The sequence below is a fragment of the Callorhinus ursinus genome, unplaced genomic scaffold (genome assembly GCF_003265705.2).
Source record: "Callorhinus ursinus isolate GAN/ISIS: 27379988/994484 unplaced genomic scaffold, GSC_fseal_2.0 scaffold10, whole genome shotgun sequence".
NCBI classification, from domain to species: Eukaryota; Metazoa; Chordata; class Mammalia; order Carnivora; family Otariidae; genus Callorhinus; species Callorhinus ursinus.
In genome coordinates, this window is record NW_027397072.1 from 63615932 (window position 1) to 63627620 (window position 11689).

The following is an 11689-nucleotide window of genomic DNA, read 5'->3' on the forward strand; positions in this document are numbered from 1 at the left end:
GTATGTGTATGTGTGTGTGTATATATATATACACACATATATATACCTATATTTAATTTTTAAAGTACATTTAAATTTAAATACATATTAACATTTTATATATTTATATTTTAAAAAAAGAAAAGGAATTAAGTTCATTACAATCCATGCTTTCCTGTATTTCTTTGAAATTACTCAAATAATTGAAGTACTAGAAATCTAAAAGTATAACTGATAAGCCATGAGATCCAAGGCTCTAGCTCAGCAACAACAGAAATTTATTCAACTCCCTACCTCTGACTTTGAGTCAGGATGGTATACAAGAGATCTTAGCTCTTTGCTAGACAAGAAAATTCACTAATTCAAAGTCTCAGTCAACACGTATTTTATGGGGAATTCTACTCTCTGTGGACTCTAAGTATACTCCTCTGGTCTTTATCTGTACCGTCTAGTATGGTAGCCACTAGCTATATGTAGCCACTGAGCTCTTGAAACGTGACTGAATATATCCTGGATTTTAAAGACTGTAACTAGAAATAATTTCTTTTTAAAAAAATATTGATAACATGTTGGAAAAATATTTTAGATATATTGGATGAAATAATATATATCAGTGAAATAAATTTCACCTGTTTCTTTTTACTTTTTTTAATGTGGCTCTTAGAAAATTTTAAATTACGTAAGTGACTTGAATTACCCTTCTCCTGAACAGTGCTGCTTATGGCACTCACAACCTAGTACTCAGAATCATAGCATTTTTCAAGCAAGTTCAAACTCTTTCGATAAGGACACTGTTCTCTAACCCATACATTTTTGTGTGTGTTGGTCTTATTTTCCCAACTTGATTAGACACTGAGATGACTGATAAAGAGTTATCTTTTTACTGAATTTCATTCATTTGTTCAAAATGACAATTCTATCAGAAAAGGAGCTTTATTCATTGTGATCCATGAAACACGTTTGTGAAGGGCAGTGAAATACGCCCCTCTAAACTATGCCTCTTCGGCCTAAGGATTATTTTGGGCTGAGGGTACCTGAAAAGGAGCAAGTGCAAGGAGAGGCTTTCTCTGAACTCCCTTTATTTGCATAAAGACAGATCTTCCAAAAAAGACTCAATTGTTATAAATTCCCTCCAGGGAAGTTTCATCAACCAGAAAAAAACTACTCTTACTACAAGAGATTAGAAGTTGATACCAATCCCAGACAAACGTTGTCACAAACTATCATATCCCCCATCTATTCTCTGAAGGGACCATTCATCTTTCCTAAAGATCATTCACTGTCCTTTAAGTGACCTCTATCCCCTCTCCTTTTCCCCTAGTAAGACAGTATATAAGCTCTCAAATCTCACTGCTCTTTGGGGGTATTCACTTTTTTTTCCTCTGTGATCTCCCCATGCACATAACATTAAAAATTAGTAAACTGGTGTAGCTCTTCTGTTTTCAGTTTATTTCATAAACCCAGCTCTCGAGAGAGTAGAGGCAAAGTCTTTCCTTCCCTACTGTCTGAAATGTTTAATGAGGAATCCAAGATTCTCCCAGCGGAAGTCTTTTACCAGCTTTTTAAACTCCTATAAGAACAGATGTAATGAGTCAATCCATTTAGGAGAATTTATCCTTGAGGGTAATTTTTTTAAATTACTAATATTTATCTTATTTTATTCATTAAATCCAGTCATGTAATGGATAGTTCTGATCATTAAACTACAGATTTAAGGTAGTCCTGAACGATCCTTTTAAATTCAGTGTAATTTAAAATTTTTTAAATGTAGTGTAAAAATATATTCAACTAGAGCTCCTTATCTGTACCAAAGAAAACAAAAAATAATTTTGAGTGTCTATTTTCTTATTTATCAAGGATGGCAAATAACTAGTACCATCTAGATGCACAGGAGAGAAGTTAATTCATTCCACACAACAGATGCCTTGAGGTATTAAGACAATTCTCTAGTGAAGCCTAGTTAAGAAATGACCAGAACCCTGTATTATTTAAATATTAATGATTAAGATTCACAGGGTGTTTGGATATAAATAGTTGTGGTTTCTGAGCTATAAAAAGCAATGTTTCCAGGAAAACACACTCTCCGAAAAAAACATCAACATTTATCTGGTGGACTTTATAACCAGGCTCTAGAAGGTCTTCTAGGAGTCATTCAGAAAAACATGGACAGCAAGGAGTGGGGTCAGTCGTGTCTTAAACCAGACATTCTGGTAAACATTAATGATCCTCATTTACTTAAAGTACATTTATGAATTCTATTGTAATTCAAAGTTTTAATTTTCAAAAATACTAAGTGATCACAGTTCCCAACACATATACAAGAATATTTGGTAACTTATACTCTACCTAAATATATCAGTCCAAATCCTCCAGAGCCAATCATTTTGCCCAGCATCCATTGTTTTCCTTCCGTATCATCCAGAACCTTGCCTTCTGGAAGTGGAACAGGAAGTCTGTATTTCTCATTTCTTCTTGGTGGCATCACTTCTGTTGGCAGAAAGGTTGACATAAGTCATTACAAATAAAAACAGCAAAAAGTCCAGTTAAAATACATTTCTCAAAATGTCTTCTACAGAGCACTTTCCCAGGTTCCTACAAATGAGGATTATGAGGTCAGTTGGACTTGGGAAAGCCCACACACTATATTCAAATCGGAATTTCACATACATTGAAATCTAAGAAGGACTGATACTAAAAAAACAAACCTTTTGAACTTCACTTAACATGTCCAAAATTCATTTAGGGGAGTCTATAATACCTACTAACAGTGCAGAATATCCCCTAAGAAATGAGTTTACAATTCCCAATGACAAAGAGAAAATAAACTTCATATATATGCAAATACTCCTTTCATTGAGAATGTTAAGTATCAAAGATGAGGTCTTTGGTCACTAAGAGAGAATACAGCTTTGGATTAGGAAAACACGGACAATGGCAACAAATATCACCAAGCACAGCAAGTCACATCACCGACACAGAGCAGGTACTCAGGAAATACTTGTTAGGTAAGCCCGGAATTTTCATGGATATCTAACTTCTCAGAGCACAAGGCCACAGGGCAGTTTCTGGGGTAGCACACTACTCTGTTTCTTTAGACCCTGTGTCTTCCCCACCCTCATCAAAGTGAAAAGTGCCCTGCCTTAGAGATTAATCAATTACATGTGTACACAGGTTTGTGAATTTCACAATGAAAGATTTTTAGTTGGAAGAGAAAAGTGCATAGGGAAACACAAACACACACACACACACACACACACACACACCAGCATATCTTCCTGAAACTAATTTACATGTGAAGGTAATTTCAATCCTCTAAGTATTTACAAAGAAAAAAAAATTTTTAACTTGGTGAGTGCTTTGAAATGAAAGTTAGTTTTCGTTGTATTCCCATTTTCTGAACGAGAAAGTTTCTGTTCCTTTTAATAAGGCTTCCCTCCTTCACTTACTTTTATCCAATGCCCTGCTATCTTTTACTTAGCATCAGCATCTCAGAGCAAAGGAACACAGCAGAAACCTTTAATGATATTCACCTGTCCTCCTAACACAACCAGAAGGGAAACAGGGAATTTATACGGTGAACTATGCTTCAGGTAGTTTTGTGGGGGCTCCCCTTGACCAATACTTTAGATATATACTGGTGTCCAATACATATTTGCGGACTTAAAACCTAAAGTCGTCAAAGAACAACTTTTCAGCAGGGCATAAATCCTGAGTAAGCAAAGAATAAACACAGTTTCGGAGGAAAGTCTGTGGCATCAGAACTTGAAAGCTGAAACTGCACATCCTGGGCGGGGTTCCCAGGAGCAAGCGGCGGCCTCCTCTTCAGGCCAGTCCCCGACACGGGTGTCCCTCCGCTTTGGGGTTCCTTCCAGGGCTACTATGAAAAGCGCTCAACACGAGTTGCCGGGGACAAACCGGCGTCCAGAGGCCCGAACACGTGCCGGGACCGGGGTTGGGCGGGCCGTGGCAGGGGCCGGGGGTACCGTGCGGCCCGCCACCCGCCTGCCCCCGACTCTCGGAGGCCCCGGGCCGAACCGCCGCGAAGCCCGCCGGCGTCTGTAGACTACCTTCCCGCCTCAAGCTCTCCCTGCCCGGGCGAAAAGCGGAACCCGCCCCCCCGCCCACGCCTAAACCCTCCGGCCGGTGCTCTGGGCTAAAGCGAGTTGAAGGGGGCGCCGGTTCTCGCTCCGAGTTAGGAAAAAGTGCGTGACCAACCGCGGAAGCAGGGACCCGCCCGGGCCGGGAGGCTCCGGCGCTCACCCCGACGGCAGCCTCTCCCGCGGCGCGGCGGGGCAGGCGGAGAGCGGGGCGCAGAAGTGCCGCTCCACCCGACGCCCAGGACCGGGAAAGAGAAAGAGCTAGCCCGGCCCCGGATTTCCCCCGCCGCCAGGCCGCGCGAGGCACCTCCCGCCTGCTCCTGGGGCCGGGCGGGGCCGCGGGCCTCCAATCCCGCGGGGAGGCGGGCCCGGCCCGAGCCGGCCCTCGGAAGGGCCCACGCTGACGTCCTCGCACCCGCGCCGGTTGCGCGGGGCGAGCTCGGCGTCGCCTGGCTCCGGGCGGAGACGCAGGCCTAGGGGCTCGCGAAGCCTCGGACGGGCCGCGGCGGGTGCTTTCGAGCCGGCGCCCCGCTCGCGCTCCGGAGACGCCCAGGGGAAGGGCGAGCGGCGGGTCTGCATCGGGAAAGGGAGCTGTATGATTGCCGCACACCCTGGCCCGCCAGAGCCTGGAGCATGAGCCATCAGATCCCTTTGGTGCATTTGTGTAGGAGGAATTTTAGGTCTCCCGTATTCTCTCAGTACCCAAAGTTTCCAGATCAGTGGGCGAGTCTTTACTGAGCACTTACCCGTAACTAGTCACACTAGCCAGGCCCTCCTGGGACTTTTTGTCTGTGAACTGGAAATACCCGTAGTTATTTAGGTTATAAGGTATGTTAAAGAAAAATTTATAACGACACTTGTTAAAATGGTAAAGAAAACGTTATTCCAAACTATTGCAATAGGAGAAAGAGCTGCATTCAATGCCCAAAACAGCAAAGTGGGAATTTATAGCCAAGGGGTGGGGGTCAGCGGATGGAAAATTATTAAGAGGAAATGTCAGAGATACGAGTAGTCTGGCTAAACTGAGTTAACAGGAATCTTGCTGAAGACAGGCCAGGGTGATCAGGACTCACCTAGGGGATGCTGAAGGATGAGGAACTCCGTTAGATATGGAGGGTTGTGGGTAGTCGGGGGATTTGGGCTAAATTAACTTAACAGGATTTTCACTGAAATTGTACAATGTAGAGAGACCATGGAAGTCAATAGCCATCCCTAGTTGAAAAAGAGTTCTGGGAAGCCCGAGTAGAGTTTGGTCTTTAGCAGGTTATTAGTTATAAGATTATGATGATACGTGAGAGAAATTTATTAAGTGGTTTTTTAACACATAATAAAGACTCATAGTGAGCTTCTAATATTTTGGAGTAGACAAAACAAATGTTCCAGAAGCAATTATTAAATATATCAACATCCTATGTCGGAAGTCAGTAATTACTTGGGATGCAAACTGAAAGTAAAATCAAAGTCCTTTAATGACTTTGATGGAATGCGTTTTTAGGACTTCCTACATCTGTCATCAAATGAAAGATGGCATGAGAAAACATTTCTGAAGCACTTGGTGCTGTGGATATAAAAGCCTTTTTAGGGGCGCCTGGGTGGCTCAGTCCGTTAAGCGTCTGCCTTCTGCTCGGGTCATGATCGCGGACTCCAGGGATTGAACCCTGCATGGGGATCGCTGCTCAGCCAGGAGCCTGCTTCTCCCTCTGCCCCTCCCCTGGCTCGTGTGTTCTCTCTCCCTCTTGCTTGCTCACTCATTCTCTCTCTCTCAAATAAATAAATAAAATCTTTAAATAAATAAAAGCCTTTTTGAAGAAGTTCAGTAGTCTATATGTAGAATAATCGCATCATTTAAGGTAGTGATACACTAATCCAACAATGTCCATTCTTATTTTTGTAAGATATGTATATGTAACAGATGCTATTGGTTGCCTAGCCAAACATCCATATGGACATTCTTTCTCCCATTCCAAATTTGTTCAGGTTTCTACCCACTTCCCAAAGTAAATTTCTTTGGGAAGATGCAGCTCCAGCAACAACCACAACAGATCACTCCTGAGGGGTCACACATGGCTCTTGTCTTTATACCGATTATATGGAGTATATGTGTGTCTTTGTCTGTTCAGGCCATTATAACAAAATACCATAGACTGTGTGGCTCATAAACAACAGAAATTTATTTCTCACAGTTATTAAGACTGGAAAGGTCACACCATCACAGTGGGGATTAGGTTTCAACATAGGAATGTTGGCGGCACACAAACATTTAGTCTATGGTAGTTAGCAAAATCTGTTAGCTCAACCTTCAAAATATATCTAGAATTCATCAGTCCTCACCATCCCTACTGACTGCCACCATCCTGGTCCAATAACCATCATGGCTTTCCTAGGTAATTGTAGTACCCTCCTAAATGTTGTCCTATTTTCTACCCTTCGACACCTTCAGTCTATTCACAAACAGCTAAATGATCTTTTAGGAGCTTAAATTAGATCATTTCTCTGTTGAAAACATTTTAGTGTCATTCTCAGTTATTCAATAAAAGCCAGTCCTTACTATGACTTAAAACAGTGTTTTTCAACCTTGACAATATTGACATTTAGGCCAGATGATTCTTTATTGAGAGGGGGAGGAGGGTCCAGAGGTGGTCTATCTCCTGTAGATAGGATATTTAGCATTGTAGGATATTTAGCAGCGTCCCTGGCCTCCCTAGTAGTCTCTCCCCACTGAGTTATGATGGCCAAAATCAACCAGTACCATATTTTATAAATGTTTGTCCCTGGTTGAGAATGATTTATCTGCAATGGTCTACATTTTCTGTACCTCCCCCATTTCCTACTACTCCCTCCAACCACTGTGGCCTCCTTGCTCTTCTCAGGGCTTTTGCGATTTTCCTTTTGCCCGGACCATTCTTCAATCTGTATGGACTACTCTATCACTTTCTTCAGGTCTTTATTCAAAAGTAAACTCAGGGAGACCTTTTATTAATCATCCTATCTCATATTCCAACCTACCCACAATACTTCATAGCCCCCTTTCTTTTTTTCCTCCCAGCACTTAGTATTGTACAACAACATATTATACAGGTAACTTATTTATTTGGAAAACAAATAGTCTTCCTCAGCAAATTGTATGTTTCATGGGAACAGGCAACATTCTTGACTGTTTAAATCATACTGTATTCCCAGTCCCTATGATGCAAATAGAGAAAACACACCATTTTCTTATTAAATGAATAAATGAATCATGACGGAATCATTCCCCTCCCAGTGATTGGTTTGGCCAGTATGTGTGTATGTATGAAGTATAGATAGAAGCAAAGAAAAGTTCTGGATGTGATGCCCAAAATTTCTGCAGTCATCTTGTGACCATGAGGGTACAAATTATAAATCTAATACACCAGAAATGGCAGAATGTTCAACAAATGAGGTTAGAATACTTATTCACATATCCAAAAAAAAGAAAGGAAGAATAAAAGAAAAAAAAATCAACCCTTAACTCACACCTCATTTAAAACTTGACTTGAAATTGATCATAGACCTAAATCTAAATGCAAGAGCCAAAACTATAAAACTTTTGGAAGAAAACCTGGGAGAAACCCATTTTATAAATCTTTGTGATCTTTGACTTTTTGTAATTAGAATGTACCCAAAAAAGCTGAAAGCCTAAAAGAAGAAGTTGCTAAGTTAACTACATCACAATTAAAAATGTTTGCTCTTCAAAAAGCCCTGTTAAGATACCAAGTTTTGATAGGTATATGGAGGAACAGGAGCCCTCTTTCTTCGCTGGTGGGGATCCAAAGGGCTACAGCCACGTCAGAAAACAATTTGTCAGTTTCTTATGATATTAAATATATAATTAGCATATGACCCAGCATTGATGTTCCCGGTACTTACCCAAGAGAAATGTAAACCTATATCTACATCAAGTCTTGTACTTAGATATTTATAGCAGCTTCTTAGGTAATAGCCAAAAACTGAAACGAGCTCAAATTCCCATCAAGTAGTAAATGGATAAACAGATTGTGGTATATAATATATCTCCTACACAGTGGAATATCACTCAGCAATAAAAAGGAACAAACTACTGATAACAAGCAACAACCTGAATGGATCCCCAAAGCATGGTGTTATAGAAAGGAAAGAAGACACAAAATAGTACATATCGTATAATTCCATCAGAATTCCCAGGGACTGGTTTGAAGGGGTGGATGGATGGCAAAGGGGCTAGCAGAACTTTTGGGAATGGAGAAATGTTTAATCTCTTGATTGTAGTAGTGACTCCATGAGTATACTTTTGTAAAAACTCATCTAATTGTACACTTAAGATTTATAAATTTTATTATATGTAAATTATGCCGCACTGAAACTGACTTAAAAGAAAAGAATGGTTGAGGAGAAAGACAGGAAGAATCTCAGTTGTTGAAACCTTCATTGAATCACTCATTCAACTGACATTGAAGCCACCATACTTTTCAGATTCCTCCGTGAAGTGTTAAGTCTCCTTATTGCTTAAGCTTCTTAGCATTGATTTTTATGTTTCTTGCAGCCAAAATCTTCCTAACAGATGAAATAAAGTTTCAAGTGACAATGAATTTAAAATGTTAATAAATGTGTCATAAATAAAAATGGGAACAGAAGTGCAGGTAAACCTGTACTGAGACTATGTGGGGTTTTCTTAAGTGTTGGGTTTTAATGCAGAATTTTATGATTCAGAGCATATTGCTGTGTGTATGTTTCAAGATGAAAACTGACAGAATATAGAAATACAAATTTTGGAACTAGTGAAAGAGCGTCTTCTGAATGAACATGATAAGAAACAAGAAAGAAAAGAGAATCTAGACATGAAGCACTGAAGTATGAGTCATCTGAAGAAGAAAAAACAGGGAAAACAAGGTTTTCAAACAAGGCTATTTTGATAGATCTTACAGACTATGATTGATTCACCACAAACACACACACACACACACACACACACACACACACACATACACAAAAGGACTTTCTTGGCGGTGTGCCAACATTGTAGGTATGGTTTGGGTTCTGCTTTTCAAAGAACCAGGTCCTATGAAATGCTTGTACTGGTTCAAAGAAAAAGGAAAAACCTAGCCATTCAGTGAGCATACTTTACAAGGCCAAGATCATTTCAAATCAATTAAAGTGTTAAAGATGTTGCATAGACAAAACATTTAGAAAAATCCAATCTTTGTAATTTAATGCGAGAAAAAGAGATCACTTCACTGGAAATATTTTGCCTGCCAAAGAAGAGCTAGTTTTTGTTTTATAAAAATCAGGAGGCCATTTGCACTCATAAACGCACAATCCCTGGAGAGCTAAGCAGTTACTGACATAGATATTTTGAAAATAATAGTATTCAGATAAATGGAATCTCAAAGCTATCAGATATACAATCAGACCAAATATCTATGTCCTTTGCATTCTTTCCATGTAAGACCATTGCAAGGCCTGAACTTATTGTCCCCAAATCATAGTTCTTGTTTGTCCATGTAAGTGAAAGACAAGGACACAAAAAATTAATTTAAAATGTCATCTGTTAGTATATCAACAGGCTTCATAAAATCATTTCCAGAGATATTAATTAGTAGAGCCCTGCTGCCAAACAATTGGAAGTAAATATGTATCAAATTATCTCTCAAACAATTGAATGTGGTAAAACCCAATACAGCTAGCCAACATGATGCTAGTCCTACCCTGTCCATTCCTCTAATGCAAGCATCATAAAAGGTTAATTAACCACAAGACTATATTCACACTTTACATCCTCTTTCTTTCTAACTAACATGCCTGCAGTAATCACAAACATGGGCTAGAGAAGGAGGAAGGGGAACTGGCTGAATGATTTTAAGCAGAAGCTGTGCTTTCAATAAGAATAGGGTTGATGATGTATTCAAAGGAGAAGTGAGGACATTTTTCCCACGTGTGATGTAAGCCATGCTTTTAGGCTTGCCTTTCACATAGCAGCAGCACCGCCCTCTTCAGTTTGAATTCTTAGGTCTTTGAGCTCAGATTGACATAAAATTATGGAGGATCTTAAATGCTTGATACAGAGTTTGGGTTTGAAGTTCTAGAGTTGTACAGTCCAATCCAGTAGCTTGGACCACTTATATTTCAATTAATTGAAATTAAACACAATTAAAAATTCAACACCTTAGTTTCATGAGCCATATTTCAAGTGCCCAGTGGCCACATGTAGCTAGCGGCTACCCTGTTGGGCAGAACCAGTTATAGAATATTTCCATCATCATGGAAAGTTCTGCTGGACAGTGCTACTACAGAAAATGGAGAATTCCTGGCAACTCAAGCAGGAGGCTAACCCTAACTGCTCATGTGTTTTAGCCACCGAGAGTATAGAGAGGTGTGTATGTGAAAAATCTATTCCTCAGCCCATACCATGTTCTTTTGATTTTAGTAATTTTATAATAGGTTTAGTTCATTTCTTATATTGTCTTCGATATTTTCACATATTTCACATATACTTTCACATATATATGTATAATTTGTATTAATTTTATTGGTATGAAAAAATTTGTATTAATTTTATTGGTTTGAACATAGAAAAGGAAGTGGAGGATAAACACCATCCTGATACTGATAACATTGGGTTATCTCAGGATGTGGAATAGGAAAGATAGGAGTAGATTGATATTTTATCTCAGGCTTATGACATATTTTACCTAATACAACCAAGAAAAATCCATGCCTGTTATCTCTATAAAATGAAATTAATGATATACCCACTGCCTAATCACATTGGCTTTTTAAAAAATTTCTAAGGGAAGATAATTAAGTACCCAGTAAAATATAAGCACTTTAAAGGGATATATATTCTCCTTTTCAATATGAAGGGTCCAAAATAATAAAATTAAATCAAAGATATTCCCTTTTCTTGGTGTAAAATGAAATATAATGTTATGTATATTCTTTTTGTTTATGATCTATATTAGGTGAGAAAAAATATTAATTGGAACCACTTCAGGAAGCAATTGGATAAAATTAATGATATATTATGTTGGTCTCAGCTCTGGAAAGACCATGGTTTATTTAGCTGTTTCTGGTGTATAGGAGAAAAATTCAAGGATATTTAAGAGGATATTTATAAGCCACTCTTATGAAGTCATTCTAATGGATAACAGCCCTAACCAGTGCTGGAAGTTCTTCTTTCCAAGATTATGCTCCAATGATTCAGTTCAAAAGAACAAGTCTGTTTTGAGGAGAGTGTTTTTTTATGCAGTAATCTCATTTTGTACCTGAATATTATCCATACCTAGTGTTTCGTATTTTCACGCATATGTGGTTGGGTTTCATCCGATGCTACTTGAATTCGTTTATAAAATGGAGGAATTCTAGCACCCTTTTATATCTCTTGGAGTTTTGTCTCTTCTCTTCTGCCAAGCTTTGGAGAAGAAGGCTACAAAAATCCCATTTCTTAGAAGTGAAGTTAGTAATGCTGAATTGATTTGACAGGGGTGATGAACATTCAAATGCCAATATATTGGAGTGAATCAACAGTGTGAAGTATTCATGATGGTGCTCGTTCATTTCACAAGGGTACTCAATCAACTATGAAATGCAAATGTTACTAGCATCATGAAATCTTCCTC

General features: G+C 39.2%; 1 protein-coding gene across 3 annotated transcripts in view; it reads right to left on the minus strand.

Annotated features, from left to right (window-relative positions):
* The window catches only part of VRK2 (VRK serine/threonine kinase 2), a 117642-nt gene extending 113235 nt beyond the window's left edge, over positions 1-4407 (minus strand). The window contains exons 1-2 of one of the 3 annotated variants that reach the window (XM_025868794.2): positions 4240-4407; positions 2326-2466 (exon numbers count right to left, since the gene is read on the minus strand). In XM_025868794.2, the coding sequence (XP_025724579.1) occupies positions 2326-2461 (136 nt within the window). In that variant the 5' untranslated portion in view covers positions 2462-2466; positions 4240-4407. Of the gene's footprint in view, positions 1-2325; positions 2467-4194 lie in introns of all 3 variants that reach the window. The other 2 variants (XM_025868795.2, XM_025868796.2) reach the window with 2 other exon arrangements.
* Positions 4408-11689: the final 7282 nt, after the last annotated feature.